General features: G+C 49.0%; 1 protein-coding gene across 46 annotated transcripts in view; it reads right to left on the bottom strand.

Annotated features, from left to right (window-relative positions):
• The window catches only part of LOC118702294 (carcinoembryonic antigen-related cell adhesion molecule 1), an 813263-nt gene that overhangs the window by 719190 nt on the left and 76318 nt on the right, over positions 1–17755 (bottom strand). For 37 of the 46 annotated variants that reach the window (XM_045570944.1, XM_045570948.1, XM_045570949.1 and 34 more), the window contains one exon: positions 4724–5002. The exons of 5 other annotated variants lie outside the window; for them this stretch is intronic. In XM_045570944.1, coding sequence (XP_045426900.1) covers positions 4724–5002 — 279 coding nt within the window. Of the gene's footprint in view, positions 1–1598; positions 1689–2563; positions 2719–4723; positions 5003–6849; positions 6981–7508; positions 7695–17755 lie in introns of those variants that run through there. 4 more of the 46 variants (XM_045570952.1, XM_045570951.1, XM_036408119.2 and 1 more) reach the window with 4 other exon arrangements.

Genomic DNA, 17755 nt, shown 5'->3' with positions numbered 1-17755 from the left:
ATAAAAATAAATGAGACCTATGAGGATATGAAAAGGGATCAACTAGAAATAAAAAATACATTGTCTGAAATAAAAAATATTATACAGAGTCCTAAAAACAGAATGGAAGATCACAAGAATCAAGTCAAAGATTTAGAACACAAAGAGCCAGAGGACACTCCTCCACAGAAGCAAGAAGATAAGAGAATCCAGAAAGTTGAAGATAGTGTAAGAAACCTCTGGGACAATTTCAAACAAACCAACATCAGAATTATGGGGGTCCCAGAAGAAGAGAGATAGCAAGATACTAAAAGAATACTGGAAGAAATAGTGACAGAAAACTTCCGCCACCTGGTGAAAGAAATAGTCTTACAAGTCCAGGAAGCGCACAGAACCCCAAACAAAAGTAATCCAAGGAGGACCACACCAAGACAAATCATAATTAAAATTCCAAGCGCTAAAGAAAAAAAAAAAAGATTATTAAAAGCAGCAAGAGAAAAGCAGGTAGTTACCTATAAAGGAGCACCCATAAGATTGTCAGCTGATTTCTCAATAGAAACCATGCAGGCCAGATGGGAATGGCAAGAAATATTCAAGGTGATGAATAGCAAGAACCTACAGCCAAAAATACTCTACCCAGCAAAGCTATCACTCAGAATTGAAGGCCAGATAAGGAGCTTCAGAAATAAAAAAAAGCTAAAGGAGTTCATCACCACCAAACCAAAATTATATGAATTGCTGAAAGGGGTTCTTTAGGAAGAGGAAGAAGATATAGATAAAAATTATGAACAACAAATATATAACTATCAACAAGTGAAACTAAAAGCCAAGGGAATTAAAAAACCTGATGAACAATATTAACTAGTAAATATAATAGAATCAGTGGAGTGGACTGTTTTTCAGGGAAAAGGGGAGTGGGGGGTGCGGGAAGAGCCTGAACAAACACTGTGTACCTATGGATGAGGACAATGGGGGGTGGGGAAATGGCAGAGAGTGGGGTGGGAAACTGATGGAGGGGAGTAATGGAGGGAGAAAAATGAGGAACATTTGTAATAATATGAACAATAAAGATTTATTAAAAAAACAAATTTAAGGTTATTATTGAGAGGTACTTATTTATAGCCATTTTAATTCTGTATGGCTAGGTTTCTTCTCAGCAATCTCTTTACAGCATTTTATTTATTTATTTTTTATCTCAAGAGAATCTATTTTAAGTAAAATAATGTTAAATGCAATAAACAAATTATTCAAGAAAAATGATCTTAATATAATATCATATGCAATAAACATTAATATTTCAAGAAAATAAGATTTTAAGTATAATATTATTAACAAAACTGTATTACAACATAGTATGATATCACAAACATTGTAGGAAATACTAAAAATCTACCAATAACAGGATTGCTACTATTATATTCTAAAATACTTTCCCACCTCTGGCTCTCTTTTGTTCATCATTTTATGTTGTTCATTATATTCTACAATGACTGACTGAGATCATGTGATATTTATCTTTCTCTCACTGGCTTATTTTGCTTAGCATGATGCTCAGAGATGGTTCTCTAGCGCAGACCACATCCAGTTCCTGACTCCCCTCCACAGTCCCCCCACAGTATCTGGGGTCTCAGGTCCTGGAGGAACTAAGAAGCCACGTCTGCTCTGGGGCTGATCCGGCAGTACACGTCTGTGTTAGGTTTGAGTAATTCCTGTCAAAGAAAGATCTGTGAGCCCTGCAGCCTTCTCAGAACAAGTGCCATGATTCACAGGTGCCATGGGGGCTGACTGTGCTTGGCTGTCTGTTCCCAGGCTTCTCCCTCCTCTCACCCTCTGTTGTCACTTTTCACTGCCCTTTCCTGAGCTTGAAGCACAGCCAGGGCTGGGGAGCAGGACAGAACTTTCATAACCCACACTCACCTCGTAGATGGGGCCTGCTGTCTTGGTGTTAGGTAGGGAGCCCTGTGCAGGGGCGGGGGGTGGGGGAGAGGGCATCAGATAACAGGGACAAAGGGCCGCTTTGCCTTCTGAGCAGCTGTCTTCATACCTGTAGCCTAGAACCCCAATCTCAGCCCACACTACACCCCCTCACCCTTGTTAGCCTGGAACCTCTGACTGGTGCTCCCAGTGCCTATTCTGCTCTGTGCTGGACTCCAGTGCTCCCCTCAGACTCCTGCCCTGCCCTGTCCACTCTTCACTGGGGGCCTCACCAGGCCAGGGCGGGGCTCCCCTGCTGGCTCTTCTGGGGAAGGGGTCTGTGCTATTTTGTGAGGTTGGATGGTGCCCCTGCCCTGAGGGTGGGTCACTGAGCCCTGGGTGAGGGAACAGGGAAGGGATGGACTTACCTGGAAGACACTTGTTCCAGTGGGACCCTGGCCTGGGAGCAGAGACAGGAGGAAGCTTTGGCCTGTTCTCCCATGAGGGGGTGGTTCTTAAGCTCCCAAGAGCCAGGGGTGAAAGGCCATCTCCCAGGGCAAGAGCCTCTTGCCATTTCAGGGTCCATTGAGGGGGAAGTGGTGACACATGACACAGCCTACACGTTAGGTTGACGGGTGAGTAGGGGTCCCCTATGCAGAGTGGTGATGAGAATCCCACTTGAAGCCTAGGGAAGGGTCAGAGTCTGAGGGACAAGGGCAGTGGTGGTTACTGTGGGGCAGGCCCAGGAGCTCCAGGCTGAACAGACACTCACCAGGGATGGCGGCTGGAGGTGGGTGCACTTGGGGATCACGTGGGTCACTGGCCCTGGGAAAGGTCAGACTTACTTGTGAGGGGTGCAGGGAGCTTTGGTGTCATAACAGGGGGCAGGGAGGGTCTCCTTTCCCAGCAGAGGGTGGAGGCTTCTCTCCACTGTTTAGGGGGACTGGCCCAGGAGAGAGGAACTGAGGCAAGGCCTTAAGGATCCAGGGCTGTCCTGGGCCCACAGGGGAAGGACCCACAGGCAGGTGTGAGTCTGGGAGGAGTAATAGGGAGGAGACTGAGGAACATGGACAGAAATCCATCCAGAGGGTCTGACTTAGTGGAAAGGTCAAGGGCTCAGGGGGCAGCAGAGCCAGCCTCATGTAGCATCTAGAGGAGCGTGGTGCCCTGCTGTGGCCAGACCTATCCCTAAGGCCTAAGGGGCTCTACTGTGACAGTGACCTGTCCTGTCTCCATCCACCTGACCTAGAGGCAAAAACTACACCACAGGCTCTGCTGTCCTCCTGTCTCAACATCAGAGTTGTGGTTACCACACCAACCTGTCCAGGCTCTTCCACCCTCAGCTGTGTGTCCTTGGCCAGGATGACTTTCAGACCCTGAGGAAGCACATCCCCTCACCTCGGAGGGTAAACTTAGAAAAACAGGAGGTGCCTTACTGAGCACTTACTACCTGCTGGCACCACTGGAGGTGTGGGGAGAACCAGGACAGTCCTGAGGGCACAGTTCTTTAATCATGCCTCATTTATAGGTGAGGAAGCTGTTGAGGAAACTACCCTGGTCAGCAGCTGGTGAGGGAGGAGCTGGATGGAGAATTAAGGACATCCATGGGGAAGCTGGGAGGCCACAGGGAGCTGGCCCAGAACCCTCCGAGGTCAAAGTCTTTGTCCTCCAGGCCTGGGCTCTGCTGGGGGTCTGTCTGGGTCAGGGGACAGGATTAGGGTGAGGGTGAAGGCAATGCCATGGTACCTCCTAGTCCTCCTGAGGTACAGGCAATAGCCCAGAAAGGCCCCCAGAGCCACCATGACGAAGACCCCGATCACGATGCCAACAATGCCAGTGATGCCCACCACGGAGTAGTCCGTGAAGGTTTGTTCTACTGAAATGCAAAGGGAATGGGGAGGGGTAAGGGCCCAAGTCCATTCAGGGGAAAGCAGGAGGGGCCTTGCAGGGGGAGACCTGGTGAGGGAGGACAGAACTGCCACCTAGTCTGTGCGGTTTGGAAGAAGTGTCCTTCTTCCAGACACCCCACTTCTGGAGGTTGCATTCTTCTGCGGTTTGCACATTTGAAACCTTCCATTTGCTGTAACTAAGCTTATATTCTCACACCCACCATTCCCATGTCCTGGTAATTTTCCTCTTAACTCCTCTTTCTCTCACATATTCTGTCTCTTACCCCTGTTTCTTCTTTTCCATCACCATGGACAGTCTTAGCGGGCACCTTAACTGCCAACTCAGTGCTGATGAGTAATTAGAATGTGCTGAGTGTTTTTGATGGTCCAGGCAGGGTGGGAAACACTCTACCTTCATATCATCTGATCCTTCCACCCCCACAATGGGTATGGGAAGTATCACCCTCATGAGCACATCAGGGATGGGAGGTGCTTAATAAATGGCTGGTGGTCACAGAGCTGGTGAGTGATAACATTTTCACCGAGTTCTGCTTGACTTTACATTCACTGACAACAGCGTTCATAAAAATACCAAAAATAATTTACATTGAATGAGTCCGGACTGAGCATGACCCTGGCTAAAGGCTGTAACTCTTTAACCTCATAATAAATATGCTAACAACAGTGTTTAGGTCAAACCATGTTATTCCAGTTTAGAGATGAGGAAACTGAGGCTCAGGTGGGTGAGAGCCTTCCCTGTAGTCAGACAGCTAGTACTCATAGAGCCAAAACAATGACAAGATGAGTCTAATCCTAGGGTCCTTACCCATGTGCTCTATAGGCTCTGAGGGAAGCTCCCACCTCCTTAAGGCTTTCATCCATCTCACCCTCATGCCCGTGAAATATACAAAGGCAAGTGGGAGGGGTTAAGGGTCACTCACATTGCACATCCAGCCTGAAGGGGTCACTTTTGCCGGAACTGACGGGGTTGAAGACCTCACACTGATAACCCCCAGCGTCCTCCCTCCTGACAGGGTCGATGGTGAGGGTGCTGTTGTCCCGGGACAGCTTCATCCTGTCCGAGAGCAGGAGATTCTGGTTCTTGAAGAGCCACCGGATGGAGATATCCATGTCATTTGTGAGGCAGGTCAGGACCACGGTGTCCTTATTCTCTGTGACGGCAGCATTGCTGGCTCGGAGGGTGGGCTTTCCCACTGGCTCTGTGGAGGACAGAGGAGGTGACTGAGTGAGAGTGGGCTCCTTCCTCAGAGATGTCAGCCACTCACAGTCCACAGTGATCTCTGTAAAGGTCACCAGAGGATGACTCTGACCTCTGTAGGATAAGGACATTTGTTCAGGTGACAGTCTGTAAGGAGAGGGCTATACTTCCCCTCTTTCATCCAGATCATCTCAGGATGACCCCTGACCTCTTGCTGGACATATGAGTAATAGCACCGGGAGCCTTAGACCGTGTATCCAGCATCTTCATCACCAGGTGGCATTTTCCACACATTGCCTTTTGTGTGCCTCTTTCCTAGACCTTTCTGTAACTTTTTTAAAATTTTCTTTCATTGATTTTTTACAGAGAGGAAAGGAGAGGGATAGAGAGTTAGAAACATCAATCATCTGCCTCCTGAACACCTCCCACTGGGGATGTGCCCACAACAAAGGCATATGCCCTGGACCCAAATCAAACCCACAGAGCAATGCTCCATCCACTGAGCCAAACCAGCTAGGGCCTTTTTGTAACTTTCTAAACACTCACACCCCCTCCCTGGTATGGTGGCTACACACAGAGATGGGAAGGCATTTCCCTTTTGTTAAATAATTTATTAGAGAATATAGTCCAGAGGTCTTCATGACCTTAGGACCTGGAGAAGTTTTTTTTTTTTTTTTTTTTTTTTAAATATATTTTATTGATTTTGTACAGAGAGGAAGGGAGAGAGATAGAGAGTTAGAAACATCGATGAGAGAGAGTCATCGATCAGCTGCCTCTTGCACACCCCCTACTGGGGATCTGCCCTCAACCAAGGTACATGCCCTTGACCGGAATCGAACCCGGGACCCTTCAGTCCCCAAGCCGACGCTCTATCCATTGAGCCAAACCGGTCCTGGCAGGACCTGGAGAAGTTTTAATATAAAGATTTCTCCATCAGAATAGGACGTTCACTTCCTGGCCTGTGGTTTGAATATCAGGGAGAAGGAAGTCCCTAGAGAGAAATAGTTAGTTTTAACAAAAGGCTGGTACTCTTAGCTTCCTCTGTAAACTACACAGTTTGTGGCACTGCTCCTTCTGTCCCATGAATCTACCTACTTGTCAAGTTAGCACCACTGTTCATGCTCTCTGTAGGAATGTCCCATAGGTTTGTATCGCACAGTGTTGTTCAGCTGGTGACATCAGAGTCACAGAGGGGTTTACCCTGTGGGTCACTCTCTCCCCATTTCCCTGCAGTCTGGTCTGAAGGAGGCCATGGTGTTGATGAGTGACATGATTTGGCCGGTCAGAGGACAGACCACCCATGCTCCATCACCACAGACCACTATCCCACCACAGAGGACACAGAGCAACCAGTCACCAGGTGAGCCTGGAGAAAAGCACGGTGCAGGGGTCTGTCCTGCTCACCCCACCTCAGAGGTGGTGTCCTCCTTTAGTTTGGGGAAAAGAGGTGAGCTTGTTCAAAGCCTTGTAGTTCCTTATAGCATACGGAGCAGGTAGCAGAGAAGAGATGACAGAAGGAAAGTGTTAGTGACAGAAGAAGCAACGTGACCTTGAAGACCTTTGTTTTTCCCCTCTGGGAAGCTTCCTCCCTCCACCTCTTGACTCTTTCTCAGGGTGATAGAGCCCCCTCCTCACTTTCCAAGTTTGAACCACAGCTCTGCCATGAGAGATTAGAAGAGCAAGGGAGGGGAGTCTACAGAGATGTAGTGGGAGGGCTCAGGGGAAGACTTTGTGATTTGCTTTTGTCCATGGCCATAGGATGGGAGATAACACCCTCTAGGCTCTGTTCTGAAAACCAGACAGCCCTGCATCACACAGCCTGGTGCCAATGGTCCAGAAGGCACTTACCATAGACTGTGATAGTCTTGATCATGTTCCTACTGAGGCCAGTGACAGAGTTATAGGCAAAGCAGATATAAGATCCACTATTATTCAAAGTGATGTTGAAGGTAAAGAGATCCTATTTGGTGTTCTGGGAACTCCATTGATAAACCAAGAATACTGTGCAGGCGGGTTAGAGGCTGCCTGGCAGGAGAGGCTGAGGTTTGTCCCACGAACAAATGGGAGTCAGAGGGGAAATGATGGGGGCGTCCAGGCCATCTGGAGCAGAGAGAACACAGCCACACATGATGTAATCAGAGGGAAGGGGAAGGTCCTGGTCTGTGTAAGGGCCACACTCTCCCTCTGAGCTGGGTCACAGTCTTGTTTTAAAAAGTCCCAACCATAGCCCCTGTGTTCACTGAGCCTGAGTCTGAGACATTAACCTGTTTGTCCCATGAAAGCTTGTTAACTCTGAGCCTCTCCAGACAGGAGTATCCTATCCCCTCCCTGTTTTGGCTCAAGGACAAGTATGCCCAGATGTGCCTGGTTCAGGAACAGATGGCCACCCTTGGTGTTCATTGTAGGGGTCTTTGTCCATTGACCTGAGAGGGAGGGATGTGGCCTGGTCTCTGGCAATGTGGATTCGGGAGGGCAGCTTGGCCCAGGCAGGGACAGAAGTTACTCACAGAGAACATTCAGGGTGAATGGGTCACTGCGGCCGGCACTCATAGGGTTCTGGGTTTCACACTCATAGGGTCCTGTGTCATTCCGTGTGACAAAGAGTAAAGTGAGAGTCCTGTTGTCCTTGGAAAGTTGCAGCCTGGCACTGTCCTGGAGACTCTGTCTGTTGATCAACCACAGTTAGGTGGTGTTCTCAGTCTGAGGTTCACACTTTATCATAACAGGGTCCCTATGCTCCTTCGGGTTGGAGTTGTTGCTTGTGATGTTAGGTTTGGGTAACACCACTGTGCAGACAACAGAAAGAACATTGCCCATTGAGGCCTCTAAAGGCTTCTTCAATCAGAATTGGTGCTTCTCAGCTAACTAGAGTTCTTAAAGAAATAAGGCAAGTCTGTGCATCACAAGAGAAACAAATGCATGAGGAGCTGAGCGCTCAGAGATTGTAAGGCTACCTGCTCTATGTTTGGGAGAAAAACCACAGGCTTTCTCAGGTATCAGACAACTATCAGGGTTTGATCACAGAAAGATACAGGACTGGGAATCAGAGACCACCCACCACCTGTCCTGGCTCCTCACTGACCAGCTGACTGGCTGGCTGATCTTGGGGTCTCACCTGGAATGTGCAGGTGCCGAGTCCCTTCCAGCTACACAGAACTTCATTGCTGGGTCTAAATGTATTTCCACTAAAGCCTCACATTCCAGGGTAAACGTAGAGATGAGTAATGATGGGCCACCCCATAGTCCTTAAATCCTGAGAGGACTGGGCAGTGTGGCCCTGAACTGGGTGTCTGAGCAGAAACAATACATTTGAGACCAGAAGCAATTCTGGTGGACAATTAATTACACAGGCTACAGGTCCATGATTTAGTCAAGAGTGAGGGACAGGGCAGCTGGCTGGCAGTGACAGCAGAGCCATGCTCTCTGACCTTGGTCTGTAATGTCCTTTCTGCCACTGCAGAGGGCAGGGATCCTTCTTCAACACACAAGCAATAGCATGTACAGAAGGGGGACTAGTGGAAGGTCGAGGAGCATGAACTTGCTGAAAATATGGCCCTCATGGACCATTTGTGTTCGCAATTATGGATAGATTTTGAATTAAACTATGAAAGAATTATGAAAATCACTCATGCCCCGAAGTTCTAATGCCAGTTTTTGGTGGAATTTCTGTCTGAAAACATGAAGGTCACAGACCAAATTCTGTCATCCAATCAGGTCACATTGTGATCAAAAGAAGATGCTACAGTGGGTTTAAAATGAGGGACTCCCTGGGATAGAGAGAAGGTGAGTCCTGCTAAGAGAACAGAAGTGATGGCGGGTAGTGCCGGGGGGTGTTGGGGGTTTGGGTGAGGTGGGAGTGAGTCCAGGTGTCTCTGCTATTTATAGAAAGGTATGACACCACATTGGTAGAAAAGACATGCCATGTTAGTAAAGTTAGGAAGTAGGTGCCTCCCTGTTTCTATGGACAGTCAGGCAGATAGGCAGGCGATCTCACATGGGCATGTGGCATATGCTCTTCCTTGTCTTTCTAACTCAGGAGACAACTGGGGTTACACCACTGTGCAGGTCACATGAATAGTATTCATATTAATGAATAGTAGTCATATTCATTAAAATGGGCAGCAACTGAGAGAAAGCAGAGTGGCTGGTGGATCTTCATAAGGACACACATGTGAAACAGGCAGTGAACCAGTCAGATGGCGCAGGTTCACCAGGCCCACCCTGGGAAGGTCTCGGGAGCCAGTGGGAGAAATGGGAGTCTCACACCAGGACAAGGGTGTGTGTGAGTCACCAGTCAGGGGTGAAGTGAACCCATGAGCTTTTGGGAACTCAGACCTGTCCTTCTGCCTTTAATTCCCTGGTTGAGTCATGTAGAGATTACGTCATTGGATTACATGTCCTTGTCATGTGGCCTGTTTCTCTTGTTGGTCTCATGGAGAAAAGGAGCCCTGATAGGGCCCAGCAAAAGCTCTTTCTCCTGGTACCTGAAAACTGGCTCATGATGGAACTGGGCCTGCTGCACCCACTATTTTCTGTGTTCTCTCATATTGCCTGGGAGGGTGGGCCTGGACACAGATGTTAGAAGGACAATCTGGGGAGACTGCCTGGTGGAGGAAGCAGAGCAGAGCTAGGCAATGTATCTGGCATAAAGGAGGAAGCACATAAGAGACACGGAAGGAGCAGAGAGAGGCAGAAAGTCCTTGGTGAGCAGTGGGTGGTCACAGGTGACTTCAAAAAGCCGACAGCTGCCCCAGGGCAGGAGCAGTGCAGCCTGGAAAACCTTCTCACAGTAGAACAGCCCAGTGACGTGGCTCCTGAGGGGGCTTCAGGGACAGAAGTCAGAGGGATGGACATGGCTCTCAGCACCTGTGGGGACAGGGAACAGGTGTGGCTAAAACCTTTTAGGACTCTGCATCTAGGTGCCAGTCTCTGAGGCAATTATGTATCATTCATTCATTCTGTCACCATTCACCATCATTTCTTCCATCCTTCAAGAAAGAGCAAGTGAGTGCTGGTCTCTGAGCTGGTAGCAGGTGTACGGAGGAGAGTGAGAAGGCAAAGTCCCTTCCTTCATAGCTAGTGGGAGTGACGCCAACACCTCAGGAAACAAATAAGTGGTTTTTAGTCTAGTGCAGGGAGGGGTGGATCAGCCACCTGAGGGGAAGGCCTGGAAAATCCCAACACTGACTCTGAATGTTATTGTAGGTAATTTGACTTGAGAGTGAAAATTAATGCTCCACTTGCTTAATCACCAGACCCGAAAAATCTACTTTGAGCTGGGACTGCTAAGTAAAAGCACTGAACAAATGGCTGGTCTCAGGGTCCACAGGCACCTAAGACCCTCGTGGTGGAGGAGAGGGTGGGCTGTGGCTGTGCAAGGACCTTGCTGTGTCTGTGTTAGCCTGATGCAATGACTGTATCACACTGTGCCTCTGTTTCTCTTGAATAAAAACAGAACAAATGCTAAGTGGCTCTGGATTACCATGTTGTCTGTGAAATGACATTAAAACATCCCTGAGTACTTGACCTGAAGCCCAGTATAGAGGAGACACTGACTTAAATTGCCATTGCCATTATTTGCCTCCATGAGAGAGAATTCCTGGGCTGACCCCTGATGGACGAGGAGCTGTCAGGAGCATCTTCTCCCCCCTGTTCCTTCCAGGGACATGACTTCCCTCCAGAGTCTGCTAAATCCCTCAAAAGAGTCAGCTAATGGTACAGTGAATTTTTTCTATCTCTGCTCTCCTGACACTGCCTTAGCTGAAGGACTAGGCTCTGTCCCTGTCATGATGTGGCTCTTGGGGCTGAGCCTTGGCTGGTGAGCAGAAGTAGATCCATTGCTGCCATCTAGCTCTCCAGGAGGTCAAACCCAACCTGACCCAGGCTCCCCAGGTTCCCTGGAGTCAGGAGCTCTGGGACAAGGGTCTGGGAGGGGTTCCCAGGCTGAGCTTCTCTGTGAGGATTTCAGGATCCTCTCAGGCCAGGGTGTGAGCAAGCTCTGCAGGGTTTTCTCAGTGTCATGGTCATGGGAAGGGACCAGGGGCTGGAGTGAGACTCTGCTGAGTCTCCCTGTGCTGAGTCACTCCCATCAGACTTCTCTCTGAGGAGAATGTGTGCAGGGCTGGAATCTGGGAAGGGAACTCTGATCTTAGGAAGTTTGTTTCTACTGTGTGTGTCCTGCACTAAATGCCCTAACCCAACCTGGGAAATGATTTGGAGGGGGATGGAGGGGAGTCCAGGGCTGTCAGTTCTGTGTGTGAAGTAGAATTCACCCCACCCGGCACCCAGAGGTCAGAGAGCAATCACTCACGGTATACATGGAGCTGTCCAGTTACTTGTTTGGTAGCATAATCTTTTAGTATGACTTGTAGGTTATACTCTCCTGTGTCCTTCACAGTGACCTTCTGGAGCAGGAGGGATCCATTGGGGTATATTGTCTCTCTACCACTGTATGCAGGTCCATGGATAGTTGTTTGAGTCTCTATTACATATGATACAATTTCATTGTTTTCCTTTACTTCCCCTTTGTACCAGGCATATCTTTTAAGATCCCCAGGCAGGTTGTGGAAACGGAGAAGCACTTCCTTCCCTTCAGCAGCATTGGGCAGCACTGATTCCATAGTGAACTGGGCAGTGGAGGGCAGGCTCCAGAAGGTTAGGAATGAGGCTAGGAGGGAAGAGAGAAATTGATCAATATTAGGAGCTAAGTATTGGAATGGAGAGATGAGTTCATGAGTCCTGAGCAGGTCTTTTCATCTCTCAGCCGTGGTCAGAGTATCTGTGTGTGTCTCCTATGGTGAAGGTCAGCAGCATGGCCACCAATACTTCAGCACCTCTGAACCTATTATTTCCTCTGCTTTGAATACTATTACTCAAATGTCTGCCCTCAGACCCTTGCTGACAGGGATGTCTTTGGGAGACCTCTTGGGAGATTACTTCCTCTAAAGACCTCTGACTTCACTTTCTGACCTGTCCCTGGGCTGTTCCCTGCATGGCACTAGGGGGGACCTGACATAACATCTAGATCTTTCCTTGTCTGCCTCCTTCCATTGAACGTGAGCTTCATGGGGACAGGGGCTCATATGACCTTGTTGTACACCCAGTGTCTGCAACAGGCTGTAAGTGCCTGTGGATGAATGAGTGAGTGTTGCAGGGTCCTGCACCTCCTGGGATGTATCTGCCCATTTCTTTTCTTTTCTTTCTTTTTAAAAATATATTTTATTGATTTTTTTAAAGAGAGGAAGGGAGAGGGATAGAGAGCTAGAAACATCGATGAGAGAGGAACATTGACCAGCTGCCTCCTGCACAACCCCTACTGGGGATGTGCCCGCAACCAATGTACATGTCCTTGACCAGAATCGAACCTGGGACCTTTCAGTCGGCAGGCCGATGCTCTATCGACTGAGCCAAACAGGTTTCGGCATATCTGACTATTTCTGAGCTTGGTGGTAAGGACAATGTTTAGTGTCCCTGGTTAAATCTCCTCACATAAATTGTTATTATCTGAAGTTTTCAGCATTCAACTCTCAGTGATAAGTAAGTTGGGAAATGAGCAGTCATTGAGGTTTTCCTGTTCCCCATCATTTCCACATCATTTTCCTCTTGCTGAGTCCCCTCCCCATCCTACTCTGCTCCCCTGTCTTCTCCCCTCAAATCCAAACAGAAGCCTGCTTCCTCCCCCTTGTTTTCTCTGAGAGCCCTGTGCTCCCCAGGAGTCCCCAGCTAGCCTGTGCCTGTTCTCCTTCCTTCCACCATCAGGTAGTGTCCCCTCTCACCAGCCAGCAGGAGCCCCTGCCAGGGGACAAGTCCTCTGTGGGCAGGGGCTGAGGGGGACTCCATGATGTCTGCTGCCTGCTCTGTCCCTCTCTCTGTGGGAAGAGCTTGGATTCCAGAAATGCTCACAAGCATGGCTGTCCTGGTGGTGAGATATGTTGTTCCTCCTCTCTGTGCACTGAGCCTCCTCCTGGGCCAAGATCACTTCCCCTGTCACATGGGCCAGAGGTGGAGTCTGTACTCAGGTTCCTTCCTGCCCTCCTGTTATTCCTGCTTCCCCTTTTCTTTCCTCTACATTTTCATTCTCTGTAACTTCTGAGGCTTCTACCTTCTTTAACAGTGATTCCTACTTACGTACACACACACACACACACACACACACACACACCTTGCTTGTGTAGTAGGCAATTAGGCCTGAGTAGAGTAGGACAATAGGCCAGTAGGGGAAGGTCACCTGGTTACCTATCATCATGCAGAAGTAGACTGGGACCTTACCCCCTGTGTAACCTTTCTTCCTGGAGCATATCCTGGTTTTGCAGTATAGACCCCCTGACCTTTCATATCACTGATCATGAGGTTGAGACCTTCCTCTGACCTTTCCTCCCCTGGCATGTTCTTAGTCATGTGGGTTAGATGCTCTTAGAGGGGAAAGCATCCAGAGACCTAAAAATAGCCTTTCAGCATTAAGCCCCCAGGACAGTGAGGTTCTGACTGGGACAAAATACATGTAGGCCTCAGTTGTGTTTCAGCTGCAGGCCCAGAAAAGCAGCAAAATCAGATGATTCAGGACATAGCTGATATTAGGATTTACTGCATTGACTCAGGACCTTCGATCCTGAATGGACACACCTGGAAAGCTGAGACCTCCAGAAAGCTGCCCCGAACAAGAAGGACCCAGTGCCGCTCTTTCTCCCTGGAGCATATCTGTGCTTGTCCCCACTCCTTTCCTCAAGGCACTTATATTTGTTCTTTGTCCTAAGCTCCATGGTCCTTCTTTTGCTTCAGTAACTAGTTTCCTGAACCCATTTTTTCCTACAGCTCACTTCTTCTACCTCTGTGCCTTTCTAAATAAACTCTCTTATAATTTGAGGTTTTTTTTATTAATATTTTCATATAGTATTTTATCTTTTAACACTTATAATTTTGCAAGATAGCAGTAAAATATTATCCTCAATATTTTACTAATTATTACCGCATACTTTTTAAAGATAACCAGAACATTGTTTCATTGTAAATGATTGTAAAATAAAATGATCATATTAAATGCCAAATTAGTCTACATCTTTGTGTATAATTTGAGTTTTTGACTCTGAATTCTTCTCTTAGCTGAAGTCAAGTAACGAGGTTGCTGAACTGAGGGCCTAACTCCGTAGGTTAACACCTGGTGCCATTCCGCTGCTCACACTTGGACAAGCAGAAGCTTGGGGTGCATGTATCCAGGGCGTCCCCCACAGCTCTGTGTGAAGTGCACAGTAGCCTTCCTACTGCCTTCTCTCATCCCCATTTGGCTCTTATCTTCAGAGAGGAAGCCAGGGGCTATATCAGGAATTCTTGTCACAGGGATGCCATCCCATTTGTGTATCATATCATCTATGCAGCTTTCTAAAGGTTTTGATGCCCAGGGAACATCTTAGAAATGCTGCTTGGGCAGCTGCCCAGCTGTAGTGGATGCCCAGCCAGAATGAGACCCTGTGGGAGGTCTCATCAGCTCATAAGAGATAGGGGCACATCCTCTGTTCAGAGTGATACTCCCTTCCCCATCTCCTCTGCATAGGGAGACTCTGCAGGTCCTGCTAAAAATTCAGATTCTGAATCATGTGGATGAAAGGGGTCACATGTTAACCTGACAAGCTCAGGAGAGGCCTGCATGGCAGTCTGGCAAACTCAGAGCCCTAAAGTAATTACAAAAGATGGTCTGAAATGAAACTTTAACTAAAAGCAGTTATGGTGGATAGTTATGTCCTAGATTGATATCTTCAACGACAAGGTCAACCATTACCTTTACTGAGCCTATCTGTGTTTTTGCACTTGTGATGACATACCCTTGAAATGTCTGGGTAAATTATAATTTCCCCTTTTCCTGACCCCTTGATACACAACCTAATGTGCTTGTGTGCCAGGACAGATACCAATAAATAATGTAGGATAGTTAATAATAAATAATGAACACGATAACAATAACAACAAATTCCTTCATTGTTATTGTTATTGTGTTCATTATTTATTGTTAACTATCCTACACCCATCTAAGTATGTGTCAATCATTTTACTTTTCTTTTTTGAAATCATTTTTTCCCCCCATATTTTATTGATTTTTTACAGAGAGGAAGGGAGAGGGGTAGAGAGCTAGAAACATCGATGAGAGAGAAACTTCGACCAGCTGCCTCCTGCACACCCCCTACCGGGGATGTGCCTGCAACCAATGTACATGCCCTTGATCGGAATTGAACCTGGGACCTTTCAGTCCGCAGATCGACGCTCTATCCACTGAGCCAAACCGATTACGGCAGTCATTTTACTTTTTATCCAATCCCAGAAGTTTCCCCACTTTGCTTTCTCTTGCCTCTCTAATCTCTCATCAATGGATTTCATGTAACCCACCTAGGTACCCTACTGTGATTGCTATGTATAAAAATAGATTAAGAAAAAACAACCCACTATTCTCTGGAACACTCTCCCAATTCATTGATATACTGCTTCTTGGCAATTGTCGACATTTTATTTTATTTTATTTATTTATTTTTGATTGATATTTTTATTTTATTTTTATTTTTTTATTTTTAAAAAAATCAATCTTTATTGTTCATATTATTACAAAGGTTCCTCATTTCTTCCCCTCTCCACCAGGTTCCCACCCCACCTTCCACCCCCTCCCCATCCCCCATTGTCCTCATCCATAGGTGCACAGTTTATGTTCAGTCTCTTCCTCCCTCCCTTTCCCCGATAGTAAATCCCTTTTCAGATAGTAAATCAGTTACTTAGCATTTTCTCATATCAATAATACCTCCACATGCCCAATGATACACTTCACACAAAAGACATTTCCAAATAGGTCAACCAGCCTCATCCAGGCCCCACCCAAGGCACTCACAGATCAACACCCCAGCGCTATACTAACTCAACACATCCAGATCTAAGCCTTCATCACTTGATTCAGCAGACCTTTAAGTTCCCACAAAAGTTTCCAGCCATGTCTGAGAGGCAGCCGTGGGGCAGGGGCAGGCGAGGAGCGAGCTGTTCTGGGCCTGGCTGCTCTGGGCCTGGCCTCTGTTGCTCTGGTTCGTTCCACAACCAGCTGCTCCGGGTCTGGTCACCGCCGCTCCCGTCCTAGTTGCTCTGGACTTGGCTGCTGCTGCTCCGGGCCTGGCCGCACCCTACCCGGCTGCTCTGGGCCCGGCCGCTCCCAGCCTGGCAGCTGCTGCTCCGGGCCTGGCCGCATCCAACCCGGCTGCTCCGGGCCTGGCTGCTTCCAGCCTGGAAGCCGCTGCTCCGGGCCTGGCCACTCCCAGCCTGGCAACCGCTGTTCCGGGCCTGGCCGCACCAGACCCAGCTGCTCCGGGCCTGGCCGCTCCCAGCCTGGCAGCTGCTGCTCCGGGCCTGGCCGTACCCAACCCAGCTGCTCTGAGCCCGGCTGCCCCGGGCCCGGCCGCTCCGAGTCTGGCCACTCCTGGCCTGGATGCTTCGGGCTTGGCTACTGCTGTTCTGGGCCTGGCTGCTCCCAACCCGGCTGCTCTGGGCCCGGCTTCTCCGGGCCCAGCCACTCCGGGTCTGGGTGTTCCTGGACTGGCCACCCTGGGCTTGGCCGCCTCCGCCTTAGGCCTGGCTGCCACTGCCCCAGGTCTGGCTGCTCCAGTGCTGGCTGTTGATGCTCTGGTTCTGGCTGCTGCTGCTCTGGGGCCTGGCCATTGCTGCTCTGGGCCCGGCTGCCACTGCCTTGTGCCTGGCCACTCTAAGCCTGGCCGCTGCTGTTCCAACATTCTGTCCTTTTTTTTTTTTTTTTTTTTAATAAACGCATTTATGTTGCAATGTTGGCTGGTGAGTTGAGTTCTGACTTAGTCTTTGATTTTTCAAGATCTTCTTTGTATTCTTTCTTAAGTAATTTTACTATCTTTTGCTCTCACTTGATTTCTTCACATTGAGAAAATGTGAAGAAATCAAGTGTGAAATCTTTGGTTTCTTCCTCCTTGTCCTGGGAGCTCAGCAGGTTGGCCTGTGGCACCCCTTTGTTCTCCGCGGGCTCCTACGCTGCTTCAGCCTGTTGCCAGGGTTGGCGCTGCCCAGGAAGCAGCCCCCGTCCTTGGCTCCATTGCCAGTGGTCGAAGGCTCAGGGGCACCCCCCCCCCCCCCCCCGGGGGCCCCATCGCCCGGCTCCTTGCTGGTGCCTGGCTGGCCGTTGTCCGGCAGGGGCTCCTGCTCCTTGTCGCATTCCTCCAGTCTGGAGCTTTTTTTTTTTTCTCCTTCCCGCTAGGGGAGTCTAGGATCTGAGTCAACAGACTGTCCTCTGCGCACAGTGTGCATGACTCGGGGGCTCTGCTTTTCGCCGCTCCCCTGGGATTCCGCCTCACAGCCCCGTCTCCCCCTGCCTGAATCTGGGTCCCCAGGGTCTGGCCTAGGACTGGGGTTCAGAGCAGTTGAAACTGGGGCCCAACACTGCCAGGGCTCCTGTTTTCTTCCCTCCAGGGCAATCCCACATCAGAGTCAACATTCCTTCCCTTGCAAGCAATGTGCACGACTCCGGGGGCTCGGCCTTTCGCCCAGGACTCCACCTCACAGCCCCGTCTCCCTCTGCTTGAGCTTGGGTCCCCAGGGATTGGCCTAGAACTGGGGTTCAGAGCAGTCCGGATTGAGGCTCAGCGTCGCCGGAGGCTTTGTTTATTCCGGCTAGGGTAATCCAGCATCAGAGTCAACATTCAGTCCTCTGTGCGCAATGTGCGTGTGACTCCGGGGGCCCTGCTTTTCACTGCTCCCCTGGGATTCCGCC

The sequence above is a fragment of the Pipistrellus kuhlii genome, unplaced genomic scaffold (genome assembly GCF_014108245.1).
Source record: "Pipistrellus kuhlii isolate mPipKuh1 unplaced genomic scaffold, mPipKuh1.p scaffold_m20_p_38, whole genome shotgun sequence".
NCBI lineage: Eukaryota > Metazoa > Chordata > Mammalia > Chiroptera > Vespertilionidae > Pipistrellus > Pipistrellus kuhlii.
The sequence above is the reverse complement of the archived record's forward strand: the minus strand, read 5'-3'. Positions and strand labels throughout refer to the sequence as shown.